The 19,832-nt window shown below is 43.1% G+C and overlaps 1 protein-coding gene across 1 annotated transcript in view; it reads right to left on the reverse strand.

Moving 5' to 3' along the window:
* Positions 1-19,832, reverse strand: part of TSBP1 (testis expressed basic protein 1) — an 81,580-nt gene that overhangs the window by 39,084 nt on the left and 22,664 nt on the right. The window contains 6 exon segments of the mRNA XM_054698705.1: positions 5,166-5,186; positions 5,789-5,809; positions 6,411-6,431; positions 7,444-7,464; positions 18,370-18,390; positions 19,261-19,299. Of these exon segments, the coding sequence (XP_054554680.1) occupies positions 5,166-5,186; positions 5,789-5,809; positions 6,411-6,431; positions 7,444-7,464; positions 18,370-18,390; positions 19,261-19,299 (144 nt within the window).

Genomic DNA, 19,832 nt, shown 5'->3' on the forward strand with positions numbered 1-19,832 from the left:
ATTGAGTCCCTAGAGAGGGAAAACAATGGTCAGAAGAAAGAAATTGAGTCCCTAAAGAGGGAAGTAAAAGAAATGCAGGAGATCAAAGAATTAATGGAAGAACTAAAGAATTCTGGGAAAAGCAATGAAAGCAGAATAGATGAAATGGAAGAACGAATAAGTAATCTTGAAGACACAGAAATAAAAAGAACCAAAACAGAGAAGGAAAGAGAAGTACGAAGGAAAAAGAACGAAGAAAGACTTCGGGAACTATCTGACTCCATGAGGAAAGGAAATATAAGAGTTATAGGAATACCAGAAGGAGAGGAGAGAGATGTAGGAACAGAGAAAATATTCAAAGAGATAATTGAAGAGAACTTCCCAAATGTGAAGAAGGAGCTGAAAATTGATATACAAGAAGCAAGAAGAACACCAAACTTCCACGACGAAAGGAAAAATACAGCAAGACACATAATAGTAAAGCTCCCAAGAATCCAGGACAAGGAAAAAATAATGAAGCTGGCAAGAGGGAAGAAACAGAAACATTCAAAGGAAAACCAATCAGGCTGACATCAGACTTCTCCGAAGAAACACTACGGGCAAGGAGAGAGTGGAGGGACATAGTCAACAGACTCCAAGAAAACAGATGCCAACCAAGAATACTCTATCCCGCAAAGCTCTCCTTCCTCTTTGAAGAAAGAATATGGACCTTCCCAGACAAACAGAAACTCCGGAATTTCATTGCAACTAAACCCCCACTCCAAAAAATACTACAAGGAGTCCTAAAGCCAGAACCTCAGAGCGACGAATAACAATGAAAGAAGGCCAAAAAAAAAAAAAGTTATTAAAAGAATAAATAAATAAAATCAAAGGAAAGACAAACACAATGGCAAATACAGATGTTAACATATCAATATTAACTCTAAATGTAAATGGACTAAACTCTTCAATAAAAAGACACAGAGTTGCAGCCTGGATTAAGAAACAAAACCCAACCTTTTGCTGTCTCCAGGAAACACATTTAGCTACAAAAGATAAAAATAGGCTCAAAGTTAAAGGATGGAAAACAATCCTACAAGCAAATGGACCAAAAAAGAAAGCAGGAACAGCTATACTTATATCAGATAAAACAGATTTCAAACTCAAAAAGATAAAAAGAGACCCCAATGGTCACTACATTATGATCAAGGGGACAATACTTCAAGAAGAAATAACACTCATTAACATATACTCACCAAACGAAGGAGCACCAAAATATATCAGACAACTGTTGTCCTCTCTGAAAACAGACATCAGAGAAAACACATACGTAGTGGGAGACTTCAACACACCACTATCAACAATGGATAGATCAACAAGACAAAAAATAAGTAAAGAAACCAAAGCTCTAAATAAGGACCTAGAGCAATTGGGCTTAACAGACATCTATAGAACACTAAACCCCAAAAAAACGGAGTACACATTTTTCTCAAGCGCACACGGATCATTCTCCAGGATCGATCACATACTGGGGCACAAGACAAACATCAACAGATACACCAAGATTGAAATCATATCAACCATCTTTTCTGACCATGAAGGCATCAAACTAGAAATAAACCATAAAAAGAAGGCAAGGAACTTTCCTACCTCATGGAGATTAAAAACCACACTACTGGAAGACCATTGGACTAATGAGGAGATCAAAGAAGAAATTAAAAAATTTTTTGAATTGAACGACAAGGAGGACACCAATATCCTAAATGTATGGGATGCAGCAAAAGCAGTAATAAGAGGAAAATATATAGCAATAGAAGCTCACATCAAGAAACAAGAAGAACGCAAAGAAACAACCTAATCTCGAAGCTCAAAGATCTAAAAAAAGAACAACAAGAAAACCCCAAAACCAGTAGAAGAAAAGAAATAATAAAAACCAAAGCAGAAATAATGAAATTGAAACTAAAAAAACAATCCAAAAGATCAATGAAACCAAGAGCTGGTTCTTTGAAAAAATCAATAAAATAGACAAACCCCTAGCCAGGCTCACAAAGGAAAAAAGGGAGAAAGCACAAATAAACAGGATCATCAATGAAAGAGGAGAAATCACAACGGACACAGCAGAAATCAAAAGAATAATCAGTAACTACTATGAACAGTTATATGGAAACAAGTTTAACAATCTAGAGGAGATGGACAAATTCCTACAACTCTACAATCACCCAAAGCTAGATAAAGAAGAAATAGAACACCTAAACAGACCAATTACAATTAGCGAAATTGAAATGGTAATCAAAAACCTCCCCAAAAACAAAAGCCCAGGACCTGATGGATTTACAAATGAATTCTACCAAACATTCAGAGACGAATTAGTGCCTATCCTTCACAAACTCTTCCAAAAAATTGAGAAGGAAGGGACAATACCAAACACGTTCTATGAAGCCAACATTACACTAATACCAAAACCGAACAAGGACAACACAAAAAGGAAAACTACAGGCCAATCTCCCTAATGAACACTGATGCAAAAATCCTCAATAAAATTTTAGCTATCAGAATCCAACAATGTATCCATAAGATAATTCAGCACGACCAAGTTGGATTCATTCCAGGGGCACAAGGATGGTTTAACATCCGAAAATCAATCAACGTTATCCAACACATCAACAAAAAGAAATATAAAAACCATATGATAATATCAATAGATGCTGAGAAAGCTTTCGACAAAGTGCAACACCCATTCATGATAAAAGCCCTTGAAGTTCTTGGGATACAAGGAACATACCTCAACATCATAAAGGCCATCTATGACAAGCCAACAGCCAGTATCATTCTCAATGGTGAAAAGCTGAAAGCAATTCCATTAAGATCTGGAACAAGACAAGGATGTCCACTCTCACCATTGCTTTTCAATATAATACTGGAAGTCCTAGCCAGGGCAATAAGACAAGAGAAAGACATCCAAGGAATCCAAATAGGAAAAGAAGAAGTCAAACTATCACTATTTGCAGACGATATGATATTATACATAGAGAACCCCAAAAACTCCACAGAAAAGCTAATTCAACTCATCAATCAGTTCAGTAAAGTGGCAGGATACAAAATCAACACGCAAAAGTCAGTAGCCTTCCTATACACAAAAAATAAATCTGAAGAAGAAGAAATCAAAAAGACCATCCCTTTTGTTATTGAAACAAAAAAAATCAAATATTTGGGAATAAATCTAACAAAAGAGGTAAAGGACCTATACAAAGAAAACTATAAAACACTGTTAAAAGAAATAGAAGAAGACACAAAGAAATGGAAAGATATCCCCTGCTCATGGATTGGAAGAATAAACATTATTAAAATGGCCATCCTTCCAAAAGCAATATACAGATTCAATGCTATTCCAATCAAAATTTCAATGTCATTCTTCAAAGAAATAGAACAATTATTGATGAAATTCATATGGAATCACAAAAACCCCGAATAGCCAAAGCTCTCCTGAAAAAAAAAGAAGGGAAAGGAGGCATCAGACTCCCAGACTTCAAACTATACTACAAAGCCATAATCATCAAAACTGCATGGTATTGGAACAAGAACAGACATACAGACCAATGGAATCGAATAGAAAATCCAGAAATAAACCCACAGATTTATGGTCAACTAATCTTTGACAAAGGAGCAAAGACTATGCATTGGAGCAAAGAAAGTTTGTTCAATAAATGGTGCTGGGGAAACTGGGTCGCTACATGCAAAAGAATGAAGCTTGACCACCACCTCACACCATACACAAAAATCAACTCAAAATGGATTAAGAACTAGACATAAGACCTGAAACCATAAAATATATAGAAGGAAATATAGGCAAAACACTACGTGATTTGCACATCAAAGACATCTTTACAGACACATCACCCAAAGCAGTGATAGTGAAGGCAAAGATAAACAGCTGGGACTATATCAAATTAAAGAGCTTTTGCACAGCAAAAGAGACAATAACAAAAACAAAGAGAAACCCCACCAACTGGGAGAACATTTTTGCACCCAACACTAATGATAAAGGACTGATCACAAAAATCTGCAAAGAGCTGATGAGACTCAACAACAACAAAGAAAATAATCCAGTCAAAAAATGGGCAGAAGAGCTTAAAAGAAACTTCTCTGAAGAGGAAATGCAAATGGCCAACAGGCATATGAAAAAATGTTCAACATCACTTGTCATCAGGGAAATGCAAATCAAAACTACCATGAGATACCATCTTACACCAGTGAGAATGGCACATATTAAAAAAACTAGCAACAACAAATGTTGGCGAGGGTGTGGAGAAAAAGGAACTCTTCTGCACTGTTGGTGGGAGTGCAAACTGGTCCAACCACTGTGGAAAGCTGTGTGGAGATTTCTGGACCTACTAAACATAGAGCTTCCATATGACCCAGCAATTCCACTCCTAGGTATTTACCCAAAGGACACAGAAACATCAATTCCAAAGAACACCTGCACCCCTATGTTTATAGCAGCACTGTTTACAATAGCTAAGCTTTGGAAACAACCCAAATGCCCAAAAATAGATGACTGGATCAAGAAGATGTGGTACATATATACCATGGAATATTACTCAGCATTCAAAAAAGATAAACACATGCAATTTGCTGCAACATGGATGGCGCTGGAAGGGATCATGCTCAGCGAAATAAGCCAAAAAGAAAAGAAAAATACCGGATGGTCTCACTCATAGCAGGAATCTAGAAAACTTAAATAATGGACCAGGAAAATAAATAACTATAAGAAAGTGAAAATCAAAATCAACAAAAAACTATGAACCAGAGACACTTTTAGGGGGGCGGGGGCGGGAGGGAGGGATTGGGGTCAGAATGGGGGGCTGCAATTGTATGGGGAATATAACAATAAAATTTATTAAAAAAAAAAAAAAAAAAAAAAAGAGCTAGATTATAAAATTAAGTGGGAATCCAGCTCACAAAGGACTATTCCAAGAGGGCACCTTTCTTTTCTTTTTTTCCACTTTGTGCTTCACCTTCAGAGTTAGTATCTTTTTATTGCAGAATCTAGGCGAATCAGACCTCTAAGAATTCTGGAAGGGATAATGAGGCAGCAGGAACGCTTGATCCTGGAGTCTGTGAGCACCAATATTGAGATGGAAATGGACTGACATGCTAAGCATTGTGAAGGACCAAGAGGCATTATAATTGACACTTAAGTTACTTACCAATGGTTTTTTGAGAGAGCTCTAAAAATAAATGAGAAAAGTTGTCAGTAGGTACTTTCAGGGTCTACAGACTATAGTTCACATATATGTGCTTTTCCTACTAAGAATTTGAACCAATAAACTTGGGATTGGCTGCAGTTGTTCTGTATGGTTATTGAGATTTTTGCAGGGATTCTAAGACAATCTAATACATCTAATGGCCTCCATATGTAGTAAATCCACTGAAAGGATAATTGGTAAAGTTACTGAGCAGAGGTCACCACCTTAGTCCATTTAAACCATTTTAGTAGATTTGGAAATATCCTTAATGAAAACTTATTTCCTTTTTCCATGATTTCACATTATCCCATCTTACTCTGTTTTCAAAAATTTGTTCTGTGTAATTAGTAATTTGTTGGAAACTTTCTACAAGGGTTCATCCTCCACTTCATAGTTTGTGTTTAGCAGAGGAATCCAGTACATTTACAGCATCATTAATGACATGCTAAAATACTAAGCAGAAGAAAACCAAAGGCCAAGAAAATGTGGACCCCAAACCCTTGAAATATCACCATGAAATCTAGGGATTTCTGCAGAATTACTGTAGAAAATTAAAATGTTTTATAGGTGTGACAGCAACTTACTTATAGGTCCTGTGGCTCCAGCTGAGGAGAGAAGAGGGAAAGAGGATGAGAATACTTCACCACTGTGAAGAAAATCCCTTTCCCCAACACTTCATCACAGAGGAGAACACTAGAAGGGGCCTCAGAGATGCAAACCGTAGAAGATCAGGCATGATAGCCTTTGAGCGGGCTTCCTGTTGCCTGTTGCACAATACAGGGACTCTATGTGAATGGGCCCCCCCACCCCTCCCCATTTTCAGTGATGGCTGATGCCTTTTAAGAGGATCAGGAAGGACTCCATACTGAGTTGTAATGCCTCTGGTTTTTTTTTTTTTTTTTAATTCTCTTTTTCCCTTTGCCCTCATTTCATTAGGGACTTAATGCTTGTTTAAAAATTAAACCTCCCCTTCATGACAGAGCATTATGGTTGCTACTGAACTGGTCTTTTTCTTTTCTATATTCTTTTGCTAAACCATGGGCTTGTAGTTTCTCTACTTTGTGCAGAACTTCTCTGGAAACTGTGTAATAACAGTTCTGGGGGAGCTGAGAAAACAAGGCATCAAAAACAGGGGATATCAGTCCTTAAGGCTCTGTAGGTCAGAAACCAAAGGAAACAGACTGAAAAAATAAATTTGATACTTACGGATAGGTGCTGAGAATTGCACTGAAATGCAAAGAGGAGGAAAATTAGTGGGTTTTATATTAACAAAATCCTCATGCTAACAATATTCTTTTCAAAGGGCCTGTGAAGCAAATCACCAGAGGGAAAACTATTATTGCAGGTAAATAGACAATTTCAGCATGGAAACTTCATGACCCTCCCACCAGATAAGTCATTCAACGTTCATCTTAAAGGAGAAATCTATGGCAGAGGGAAACAGGGAGAAGCTGGGCTGAAGGTTGTCCACTCCTCTACTCTTCCCTTGCTCCTCTCCCCATGCACCCCTCAGGTGCCTCAATTTATTGAAACTCTTTAGGGGCAAGGAGGCTGCTGATTCCTTTACCTTTTTTTCCATAATTTCCTCCTTTTGTTTTCATCATGTTTAATTTTATTTGCCATTACCTAGAACTACATGTTCTTCTTGTAACTCCATCCTCACTTTAAAAAAACACCTACAAATAGTGTTTTGGTTATTTTTATGATAACTCAGAATTTTTTTCTGATCTTTATTTTAATTATGCATTATTTGGCAATCTCTTGTCTTAAATTCAATGACATTAAAATTTAAGGCAGGGCCTCCCTGGAGGCACAAGGGGTTAAGTCTGAGCACTGTGAAGTTATTGGTAGCCACTGCAGCACAAGTTCAATCCCAAGCCAGGTTGCTAACCCACATGGAGCAGCAGACCTCTCCTGTCTTGCCCACTGCTCCCCTCAGCAGTGTATTTCAGTCGATCTGCCTGTTAGGTCTCTGGTGAATCATCTCACCCTTCCCACCCCTGGCCTCCACCCAAGCACTTGTATGCATATATAAATAAAATAAATCTGAAAAAATAATCAGGGCATTTTTCTCTGATGACTTGGGCATGGGGAGCTGTCAAGAGATTAAAATGCAATCAAGAAACATTAGTGGGAAATATCTGGGCTGTAGAAATGGAAACTGCTAGTGTGAGGAGAGATCCCAGATCCCATAGAAGGCCAAAGACACGCAAAATTAGGAAGGAGAAAAATAACTCACTTATAGGTCCAATAGCTCCAGCTAAAATATGGAAAAAATAAGACAAACTAATTAGAATGCTTCGCTAACAGAGGAAAACAGTTTGCATTGAAATTATTTCTGGGAAAATATAAAAAATGTAGGTACCAGAAGCAAATTTTTCACTTCATTGGAGCGACAAATAGTTTATTCTTTATTCCACAATCAGGTGACCCCAGTAACTACTGTGACCTGATAACTGGAGCTGCAGGGATGCAGTGGATGGGGATCCTGATTGTAACTAAGTTGATTGCACAGGCAATGCATTGCCTTTCTTCCAACTGGGCTAATTTAACTCACATTTATATGAGTTTATATATATATATATATATATATATATATATATACACGCTCACACTCTATATATATAATTATACATTATATATAATGTATAAATTACCTAAAAAAATAAATCTTTATCCACCTCCTTATTCATTAGTGGGAATAAAAAAGGCTGGCTTTACCTGCATGTGGAAATTTTTGCACAGCTATTTCACAAACTTCAAGCCTATGCAGAGGATTTTGCTGTCTTGCCTGCTAGAGCAGGGAAGGGTAGTTACCTTTAGAGTATGTCCACTGCACTGTTAGACTAAGTGACACATTCCTGTCCTTGGCTGTTCTAAGTTATTTGTAAAATGTTAAATTAACCCAGTTGGAAAAAAAAATACACTCAACAGTAGGTTGACCTATAATTTCCATTTAAGAGGGGGTAGAAATTCCTAGAGTTAAGATAGTCGTCTAGACAATTAGTGGTTGTACAGGATTGAGGCATTAGACCCACACACTTAACAGTAACAGCATTCTCCTTCACACACACCCACCCTCTATCCTCTTAGGCTACTTATGTGTAGGGGCAGGAAGGGCACAGTGCAGGTTTTCTGCCTCCTTCACAGGCAGACGGGTGAAGGAGGGAGAGTCCTGGAGTCCTCTGTGGCTTTTGCAGGCTTTTATTGGGATTTACCAGGTACATGGCAGGCAGGGATGCCAAGGGCCCGGCCCCCAACAAGTTTTCACTCTTTCTGGGCTTTTGGCATTCTCTCATGGTCTCTGCTGCTGTTCCTGTTGTTCCTCTGGCGTCCCCACGACGTCGCCTTTATAAGCCCAGTCTCTCAGTCCAGGTGTACCCACCTATGCATGCCCACACCCTGCTTACTCCAGGTGTCCGCCATCAGGCATGCATTCAAGACTGCAGGAGTCATCATTAATCCTAATGGCAGAAAAGCCTGATACTCATTTATCCTACAGTGTGCATTTGTGAAATCTTCCCAATGTTTACTCTTGTAGTTTGACTTTTGATAATTTTAATGTTTTTGTATATAAATGCTCGAGGAGGTATAGACAGAGGGTTTGATTTGCCAGGAGCCCTAGCCCTGAAATCATTCTTCCTCTTTCCCTCAGGGTTGGCCCTGCCCCAAGAACTCAAGCCCTGAACATCCTTAGCAGTGATAGAAATGTGTGAAGAAATCAATGAAACATTGGTAAGTGTCTTTCTTGTCACTGGCTTTAATGCTACTGTTTGTAGAACCTGTAGGGATGGAGGAGCTGATTAAACCTGAATCAAATACACTCAACTTTTCATTCTTGTCTAAGTGTAGAGAAGCAGATAGAATGCCAGAGATCCCAGATAGAGTGAGGATTTGCTAGGTGCTGGGAGGACTGCCAGCCTCCTGGCCCCCCAGCACCCCTGCCTGCCATATGCCTGGTAAACCCCAATAAAAGCCTGCAAAAAGCCACTGAGGACTCTGACTCCTCCTTTACCTGGTCTGCTGGATCATAGAAAACCTGCACTGTGTCCATTCCAGGTCTTTACAGGGGGTAATCCCCAATCCTCAGGGTTTGTCTACGGTCACTCCAACACTCGGCTTTCATAGCCACCAATGCGGCATGAAGACCCCTGCACTCAGGCCAACCCATTGCAAATGCACATGGGTTGGGGATCCATGGATACAAGCTCCACATGCAGTCTCTCTTGGGTACCCTCTTTGGCTTTGGGCTCCACCACAAGCCATGTTCCCCACCTCCTCACCCTCACTCTGCAATGAGCAGGGCATCAACCACAGGAGATTTTAAGAGACTCACTGGGCTTTAGCAAACTTAGGCTGCTTAACAGCCGCTCAGGTCTTCCCAATCTCGGCACCAGCTTTTGCCTTCCTAAGTTGGCTTGATCCACCCCCAGGTGGATTAACATTAACCTGCCAAGTTTCCTCTGCCTTCTGGCAGGATTGTCAGTCAAGTCCATCAGTTTTTTCCTTGGTGTCAGCACTTGGCAAACTCCAAATCATGGTCCTTTCTTCCCCAACGATTCTGCTGCCTCAGGGTCGTGGGCTGGTCCTCTTTGGCCATCTCCTCCTCCACTCGAGGTCTCATCCAGCAGCTCCCAGACCTTGTCTACCTCCTATGCTCCTGCAGTATCTTTAGCTCTTCCTGCAGCTCCTGGACTTTGGTCACCACCTGTGCTGCCATGGCACCTCCAGCGTTGTCACAGGCTCACGGTCTACTACTCCTGTCCCTCCTGAGGTCTTCAGAGGGCTCGACATTTGATTTGCATCAGATCATTTTGCCGACTTACACCAAATGTATGGGCAGGAAGGGCATGGGAGAGGATCTCTATGATTCTATGCAGATGGGTTAAGGAGTCCTGGAGTCCTCAGTGGCTTTTTTAGGCTTTTATTTCATTTACCAGGTACACGACAAGCAGGGGCCTGACAGCCTCCTGGCCGCCAGCAAGTCTTCTCTCCCTCTGGGCTCTCCAATGTTCTCACGGCCTTTGCATCTCTGCTCCTTTAGCTCTGCTGGTGTCCCCGTGATGCTGCCTGTCGAGGGCAGGAAGGAGCACAGTGCAGGTTTTTTGATCCAGCAGACCGGGTAAAGGAGGAGTCAGAGTCCGCAGTGGCTTTTGCAGGCTTTTATTTAGTTTTACCAGGTACATGGCAGGCAGGGGTACTGGGGGGCCAGGAGGCTGGCAGTCCTCCCAGCCCCCAGCAAATCCTCACTCTATATGGGCTCTCTGGCGTTCTCTCTGCTTCTCTTCTTCTCCTCTTGGCTTCCATTCGTTCGTGACTTCTTTTTCAGCTTCTGCTGGTGTCCCTGTGATGCTGCCCTTAAAAGCCCAGTCTTAGCCCAGGTGAATCCCATCTACCTATGCCCACACCCTACTCCAGGTGCCCACCATCAGGCATGCATTCAGGACTGCAGAGTTCCATCGTCTAGCCTAATGGCAGGAGGGCAGAAAAGCCTGATACTTTTACCTTACCCTACAGTCCACCCCCTCAGGGTTTTCTGCCAGACAGTCTATACAGGTCATATACATTTCTCTTGGCCATATGAACACTGCAGCCATGGCCCATGAAAGTAAATAGAATACAACTGAATATAACTGAATACATAAAATACAACAGAACACAAATAATTCCAGGCAGAGCACCAACCTAGTGGCAAAAGACAATTATTGGCACCAGCAGATGAGCCACCAAATCTGCTGCCGAAGGCACTGCTCATTCAAGGGAGGGGAACCACTCATGGCATCTACTGTCACACACCAGGAGCCATCAGGCTTCCTCACCTTCTCTGGCTGTGGTCTCGGCTACAAGCCACACACCGCATCTACCCCCAGGATGCACTCACTCTGGGACTGGCGATTCTATTCTACTGTTGGGGGTAATCACCAACTGTAAGGGCAGGACAGGACACAGTGCAGGTTTTCTGATCCCATGCAGACCGGGTAAAGGAGGAGTCAGAGTCCTCAGTGGTTTTGCAGGTTTTTTATTGGGGTTCACCAGGCATATGGCAGGCAGGGGTGCTGGCTGGGGGTCTGGGAGGCTGGCAGGCCTCCCAGCCCCCAGCAAGTCTTCACTCTTTCTGGGCTCTCTGGCGTTCGTTCTGCTGCTTCTCAGCTTCTCTTTTGGCTTCTGCTTGGCTTCTGCTGCTGCTTCTCCTGGCATCCACGTGATGCTGCCCTTAAAAACACAGTCTTGGCTCAGCTGAATCCCATCTACCTATGCCCACACCCTATTCCAGGTGCCCACCATCAGGCATGCATTCAGGAAAAGGATCCATCATCTATCCTGATGGCGGAAGGGCAGAAAAGCCTGATATTTTTTTTACCCTACAGTCCACCCCCTCAGGGTTTTCTGCCATACAGTCTATACATATATATACAATTTTCTAAGCAAACAAACAATGCAGCCATGGCCCACAAAAGCAAATACATCAAATAAATATAACAAAATACAACAGAACACAAATAAGTCCAGGCAGGGCACCAACCTAGTGCAAAAGACAATTATTGGTACCAGCAGATGAGCCACCAAATCTGCTGCCGAAGGCACTGCTCATACGAGGGAGGGGAACCACTCAGGACATCTATTGCAACATGCCAGGAGCCGTCAGGCTTCCTGGCCTTCTCTGGCTGTAGTCTCGGCTACAAGCCACACACAGCATCCACCCCCAGGATGCACTAGCTCTGGGATTGGCGATTTTATTCTGTTGGGGGTAATCGCCAACCCTCAGGGTTTCTGTCTGCAGTCGCTCCAACACTCAGCCTTCATAGCCACCAATGCGACTTGCAGAACCCTGCACTCAGGCCAACCCACTGCACAAGCACATGGGTCGGGGATCCAAACTCTGCATTCGGCTTGGGCTCCACCCCAAGCCACATTCCCCACCCGTCCCCCAAGGACGGGTTCCTCAGCTCCTCACCCTCACTCAAGAATGAGCAGGGCATCACCCACAGGTGATTTTACGAGACTCACAGGGCTTCAGCATACCCAGGCTGCTTAACAGCCGCTTAGGGCTTCTCAACTTAGCATCAGCACCAGCTTTTGCCTTCTTAGTTGGCTTTTCTCCTCCACCTGGCTGCTGGGCATGCACAGGCTGCTTTTGGCCATCTAGGCCCAATGGCCACCCCCAGACTCTCAAAAAAAAAAACCATAACCTGCCAAGGTCCTCTGCCTTCTGGCGGGATTGTCAGTCCAAGTTTATCAGTCCATGTCCATCAGTTGAAGTCCATTGTCCTCTCCCTGCATCAGCACCGGCGAGCGCTGAATCGTGGTCCTCTCCTCCCCGACGATTCTGCTGCCTCAGGGGTCATTGGCCGGTCCTTTCGGGTGTCATCAGCTGGTCCTCTTGGGCGTCTCCTTCATGCCAGGTCCCGTCCTGCAGCTCCCGGACCGTATCCATCTTCTGTGCCGCCATGGCGCCTCCAGCATCGTCACAGGCAAACAGTCTGTTCTCCTTAGTCCCTCCAGGTCTTCGGAGGGCTCCATCCCCGTCTACATGGATCTTGCCGACTTACGCCAATTGTAAGGGCAGGACAGGACACAGTGCAGGTTTTCTGATCCCATGCAGACCGGGTAAAGGAGGAGTCAGAGTCCTCAGTGGTTTTGCAGGTTTTTTATTGGGGTTCACCAGGCATATGGCAGGCAGGGGTGCTGGCTGGGGGCGCTGGGAGGCTGGCAGGCCTCCCAGCCCCCAGCAAGTCTTCACTCTGTCTGGGCTCTCTGGTGTTCTCTGCTTCTGCTTCAGGCTTCTCTTTCAGCTTCTGCTTCGGCTTCTACTGCTGCTGCTCGCGTCCCCGTGATGCCGCCCTTAAAAAGCACAGTCTTAGCTCAGCTGAATCCCATCTACCTATGCCCACACCCTATTCCAGGTGCCCGCCATCAGGCATGCATTCAGGACAAAGATCCATCATCTATCCTGATGGCGGAAGGGCAGAAAAGTCTGATATTTTCTTTACCCTACACCAACCCTCAGGGTTCTGTCTGCGGTCACTCCAACACTTGGCTCTCATAGCCACCAATGCTACACGCAGACCCCTGCACTCAGGCCAACCGACTGCACAAGCACATGGGTCGGGAATCCAAACTCCACATGTGGCCTGTCTTGGCTCCCCAGTTCGGCATGGGCTCCACCCCAAACCACGTACCCCACCCGTCCCCCAAGGATGAGTTCCTCAGATCCTCACCCTTATTAGACAATAAGCAGGGCCTCACCCACAGGTGATTTTACGAGACTCACTGGCCTTCTTCAGCTTAACTTAGTGCTTAACAGCCACTCAGGGCTTCTCAACTTAGCACCAGCTTTTTCCTTCTCAGTTGGCTTTTCTCCTCTGCCTAGCTGCTGGGCAGTACACAGGCTGCTTTTGACCACCAAGGCCCACTGGCCACCCCCAGATTCCTATCTCTGGAGGTGTACAAACAATAGCATCCTCTCCCAGGATCCCAAAACAACATTAACTTGCCAAAGTTCCTCTGCCTTCTGGTGGGATTGTCAGTCCAAGTTCATCAGTCCAAGTCCATTTGGCCTCTCCCTGCCATCAGCACTGGTGAGCTCCAAATTGCGGTCCTCTCTTCCCCGACGATTCTTGCTGCCTTGGGGGTCATTGGCTGGTCTTCTCTGGCATCTCCTCCACACAAGGTCTCGTCTCACAGCTCCTGGACCTTGTCCTTCATCCTGTGTCGCCATGACACCTCCAGCATCATCACAGGCTCTCAGTCTGTTACTCCTTAGTCCTTCCAGGTCTTCAGAGGGCTCCATACCCGTCTGCATGGATCATCTTGCTGACTTACGCCAATTATAGAGGGCAGGAATGAGCACAGTGCAGGTTTTCTGATTCAGCAGACCAGGTAAAGGAGGAGTCAGAGTCCTCAGTGGTTTTTGCAGGTCTTTTATTTTGTTTTACCAGGCACATGGCAGGTAGGGGTGCTGGGGTGCCGGGAGGCTGGCAGCCCTCCCAGCCCCCAGCAAATCCTCACTCTATCTGGGCTTTATCTGGCATTCTCTCTGCTTCTCTTCTTCTCTTGGCTTCCATTTGTTCTTGGCTTCTTTCTCAGCTTCTGCTGGCGTCCACATGATGCCTCCCTTAAAAGCCCAGTCTTAGCCCAGGTGAATCCCATCTACATATGCCCATACCCTATTCCAGGTGTCCGCCATCAGGCATGCATTCAAGGACCTCGGGGATTTAGCATAAATCCTAATGGCAGGAGGGCGGAAAAGCCTGGCAATCATTTACTTTACCCTACACTACCTAACTACAGTGATGCCACTGCAGACCCATTGAAAGAAACAAGATCATAAGGGACAAGTAAAATCTCAGAGCATGTTTCCACATACCATTTTTCCCCGTTTTTTAAAACAACTGCTTGTCACTGAGCCCTCACTCGTTCCCCTCCCAGTGCTTCTGCCAGAGTACTTGTGGTAATGTCATTTAAAATGCTATTTTGACACGTCTTCCAGACTCACTCTTTGTTAGTAGCAGGACATATGCAGGCCTCACAACCATCAAGCACAGCTGGGAACGCTCAATCAGGAAGAGGGCTTGGGTCCATAGCTGTTACTGGATTTCTAGCAAAGGGCCTCCCTGCTCTTTACTCTATTGCTTTGTTCTTAATATTTTTGCTTTTGCCATGTGTAGGGTAAGGTAAAAAAGTATCAGGCTTTTCTGCCCTCCTGCCATTAGGATTGATGATGGATCCCTGTGGTTTGGAATGCATGCCTGATGGGAGACACCTGGAATAGGGTATGGGCATGTGTAAGTGGGTACACCCGGGCTGAGAGACTGGGCTTATAAGGGTAGCATCATGGGGATGCCAGCAGAAGCATGAGAAGAGAGAGAACAGAGGCCATGAGAGAGCGTCGGAGAATGCTGAGTGAGGACTCATTGGGGGCTGGGAGGCTGGTAGGCCAAGGACAGGAGTGTGTCACTTAGACAAACAGTGCAGTGGACATACTATAAAGGTAACTGCCCCTCCCTGCTCTAGTAAACAAACTGTAGTGGCAGCTCTGCACAGCTATAGTGGCAGACAGGTGCAGGGCAGGCAGGGGAGTCTGGGGGTGGGGGCGTGGGGCAGGAAGCTAGCAGGCCTCCTAGCCCCTTGAGAATCTTTACTCTCCCTGGCATTCTCTCAAGGTCTCCTCCTTTGGTAGCTTTTCTGCTGTTGTCAGCTGCTGTGCTCCACCACCCTTACAGGCTCAGGTTCCAGGCTCAGGTGTGCCCACTTACGCACACCCACAACATATTCCAGGTGTCCACCATAAGGCATGCATACCCCAAGCCCATACTCCCAAGTGACTCCTTCATTCAAGGCCACAGGCAATAATTACAGAAGCCAATGACGAAAAAGCCTGAGATCTTCACTTACCCTACACATAGACTTGACGTTTGTGAAACAGCTATGCGAGTTTCTTCCTAAATGTAGAGCTGGCCTTTTCCATTCCTACTTTTAACTAATGAGCTGGATAAAGATTTACTTATTTTTTAAAAGTTTTTTTTTTTTCTACTGTGGTAACATTGGTTAACAGCTCTGCATATGACTTAGGGGTATAGGTTCAAATCTCTTCAGATGTGTGTCACTACAACATACCCACCATCAAAGCACCTAAAGTCCTCTCCCATCCCCCACCCCTACACTCACCCTCTGCTAGTTTTGTTGCAGGGAGAGGATGTCCTGAACAAACTCCACAAATAGGTTTTATGGACCCCACCCCCAACCTGGACTAAAGAGATCAAGACACCAAAGACTACAAATCCCATAATGTCATCATCATTAGAGGGAGAATAGCTGGGAACTGAGGCTGGAGTTAAGCAGCCAGACTTGGTATAATAATCAGTCATGTGGGCCTTGGGGATTCTTGGCTTTTTGCCTGTGTTCAGTGTGCTATTGGGTTTCCAGCTCAGCGGGAACTGGCAGGAGGCATTCATCAATATCTCTCTTTCTCCCTGAGTTATTCATTTCCCCTTTTTGTAAATACTCTTTATTAACCTTTTTGTGTGTCTGCAGTTAAGTCTCATTATAAGTCCCTCTTAAGCGCACAGGTGAGGACCCTCAGTCAGACAACCCATGTCACATTGGGGTTGCCCTGTAACAGTTTCAATTCAATAGTCTGATTTCTAGGGTTTCTGGTTTGTTTTTGTCAGTTCCTTCATTTTGTTTCTTTATATTCCACATATGATCAAAATCATCCACTATTTGTCTCTCTTTTAACTTGGTTCTCTCAGCATAATCCCCTCCAACAATTCACTCATTCTTTAGAAAGGCAGAGATAACTTTAGGTCAAAATAACAGAACATGCACGACCACCACCCCCTACGTCCCATCAGGAATAGTTACAGTTTTAATGTCCCTGACTTATTTTCCCTCCCTATAGAAACTAATTTTATTTTTTTAATTTTTTATTTTATTTTTTATATATTTTACATCATTGTTCCTTTTTTTACAATGTTTGCTTTCTTTATTATTTAAGTTTTATTTTTATATTCCCCTTACAATTACAACCCCCTTATTTTGACCCCAAGCCCTCCTTTCCCTGCCCCCCACCCCCATAGAATGTCTCTGGTTCATAATTATTTGTTGATTTTGATATTTTCTTTCTTATAGTTATTCTTTTTCCTGGTCACTTATTTAAGTTTTCTAGATTCCTGCTATGAGTGAGACCATCCAGTATTTTTCTTTTTCTTTCTGGTTTATTTCGCTGAGCATGATCCATTCCAGCTCCATCCATGTTGCTGCAAATTGCATGTGCTTATCTTTTTGAATAGTGAGTGATATTCCATGGTGTATATGTACCACATCTTCTTGATCCAGTCATCTATTTTTGGGCATTTGGGTTGTTTCCAAAGCTTAGCTATTGTAAATAGTGCTGCTATAAATATAGGGGTGCAGGTGCTCTTTGGAATTGATGTTTCTGTGTCCTTTGGGTAAATACCTAGGAGTGGAATCGCTGGATCATATGGAAGCTTTATGTTTAGTAGGTCCAGAAATCTCCACACAGCTCTCCATAGTGGTTGGACCAGTTTGCACTCCCACTGTAGGGTAAAGAAAATATCAGGCTTTTCTGCCCTTCCGCCATCAGGATAGATGATGGATCCTTGTCCTGAATGCATGCCTGATGGTGGGCACCTGGAATAGGGTGTGGGCATAGGTAGATGGGATTCAGCTGAGCTAAGACTGTGCTTTTTAAGGGCGGCGTCACGGGGTGATGCCAGCAGCCCCAGCCAGCAGCAGCAGAACCTGAAGGAGAAGCCGACGCAGAAGCAGAGAACGCCAGATAGCCCAGATAGAGTAAAGACTTGCTGGGGGGCTGGGAGGCCTGCCAGCCTCTCAGCCCCCCAGCCAGCACCCCTGCCTGCCATATGCCTGGTGAACCCCAATAAAAGACCTGCAAAACCACTGAGGACTCTGACTCCTCCTTTACCCGGTCTGCATGGGATCAGAAAACCTGCACTGTGACCGTTCTTGCCTTTACACCCACCAGCAGTGCAGGAGAGTTCCTTTTTCTCCACATCCTCGCCAACATTTGTTGTTGCTAGTTTTTTTAATATGTGCCATTCTCACTGGTGTTAGATGGTATCTCATTGTAGTTTTGATTTGCATTTCCCTGATGACAAGTGATGTTGAACATTTTTTCATATGCCTGTTGGCCATTTGCATATCCTCTTCAGAGAAATTTCTTTTTAGCTCTTCTGCCCTTTTTTTGACTGGATTATTTTCTTTGTTTTTGTTGAGTCTCATCAGCTCTTTGTAGATTTTTGTGATCAGTCCTTTATCATTAGTGTTGTGTTCAAAAATGTTCTCCCAGTCGGTGGGGTTTCTCTGTTTTTGTTATTGTCTCTTTTGCTGTGCAGAAGCTCTTTAATTTGATGTAGTCCCAGCTGTTTATCTTTGCCTTCACTATCACTGCTTTGGGTGATGTGTCTGTAAAGATGTCTTTGATGTGCATATCATGTAGTGTAGAAACTAATTTTAAACCTGTTATTGTTGGAACAGTTCTCCCAGAATTAAAATTTGTCAGACTGCTTCCTGGATTCAAATATTCACTCAGATTATCTAATAAACTATCACTAAGACTTTTATTCCAGTTAACAGTATTAAGGCAAAGCCAAATGAAAATTGATGAACAAAGAGAACTTACTTATGGGTCCTGCAGTGCCAGCTAAAAGACAAACAAACAAGTCATTTGGAGACAGCAAGAATGAAGGAGCTTCAGATAAAGCATTTTACTACATACTAGAATTACAGAAAAGTGGTAAGAAAGTAACTGCATTTCTCGATTTTTTTTTACTCTTAAAAGACCAATAAGATCATAGTGGAAGAGCAAAAACAAAATGTAAACAGGGAGAGATTTTCCTCTGTAATGTAAAGTCCTCTGCCTCAGTTAGTCTTCCCTATAATCCTTGAATCATTAACATAATAATGCTGTTAAAGGGCCTTAAAAAAATATCCTGCATCCTCTGCTGAGTTTCTCTGTTGACAGATTAATCAAGCTGCTACCATCTTGACCACCCATTAGTCAGCTAGATTCACCCTAGTGTTGAATGGGTCCTCAGGGAGAGGACAGCTTTGCCCTGCTGAAACTACATTTTTTTTAATTGTACCCTTATAAAAAAACTACACCCTAAACCCAAGTTTGAGATGGTTAATCTGGGGCATAAAGGGCTTGGGTCTCAGTAAAAATACTCCTCACATTAATACTTTTGTCCTCAGTTTCTACTGTCTTCCTGATGTCAATTTATTCTAAATGTTTGTTTTTGATAAACAATACCAATCAACAACCAACCCTAGAATTTTCTTTCACCTGTTAATTATTTATTACCAGAATTTTCATTTTGCTAAATAAGAAAATCACCAGTTACTCGGGAGATCTATAAATCAGCCTGAAGTTCCTCACAAGGTAGAGGAAAGTGGGAGAAGTAGTGAGCTTCTCTCCTCCATCTTTACCTGCCTCCTCACACCTGACCTAACCCCCAAAGTTAGGCACATTGCAGAAAATCAAAAAGAATTTAGAGCAATAAGAGAAACTTACAGAAAGGTTCTGGAGTTGCTTTTAAGTCCTTTGCATCACCTATAATGAAAATCAACAAGGTAATCTCACTGAGATTTAGATGTTAGAGTATAGGCAATTCCAACTCTCCTCCCCAGGTGTGAGGTACAAATAGTCTTGAAAGACCCAGCTCCAGTTCCATGACTGGGTAAATCATGAAAGCTTTTGAACACTAATTTTTCAGTTTTTAAAATGGAAATTGTACTACCTGTTTGTCTTATATTGCAGAGCTGAAGTGAAAAAGCAGCTGGAATAAAGGATGCAAGCACAATAGTGTAACCTTTGATCAGCATCACCTGGGCTGTGCCTGACTTGGGAGAGACCAAATGAATCCCTTTTCCTCCCATAGAGTTAAACATATATATTGGCTGGACATTTAATTAAAACCTGTGGTGCACAAAATTTTTCATGTTGTGGAGCACTTTGAAGTTATATTTTAGAGAAAATCATGAAATAGTGAAAATCATGAAACGTGTATTTCCATTCTTGAATAAGCAGTTTTACTAGTTGAAAATATGACCATAAATATAATATTCAATATGAAAAATCTTACA

Source organism: Talpa occidentalis, unplaced genomic scaffold, assembly GCF_014898055.3.
Source record: "Talpa occidentalis isolate TD23 unplaced genomic scaffold, MPIMG_talOcc4v2.1 talOcc4.2, whole genome shotgun sequence".
Classification (NCBI taxonomy): Eukaryota; Metazoa; Chordata; class Mammalia; order Eulipotyphla; family Talpidae; genus Talpa; species Talpa occidentalis.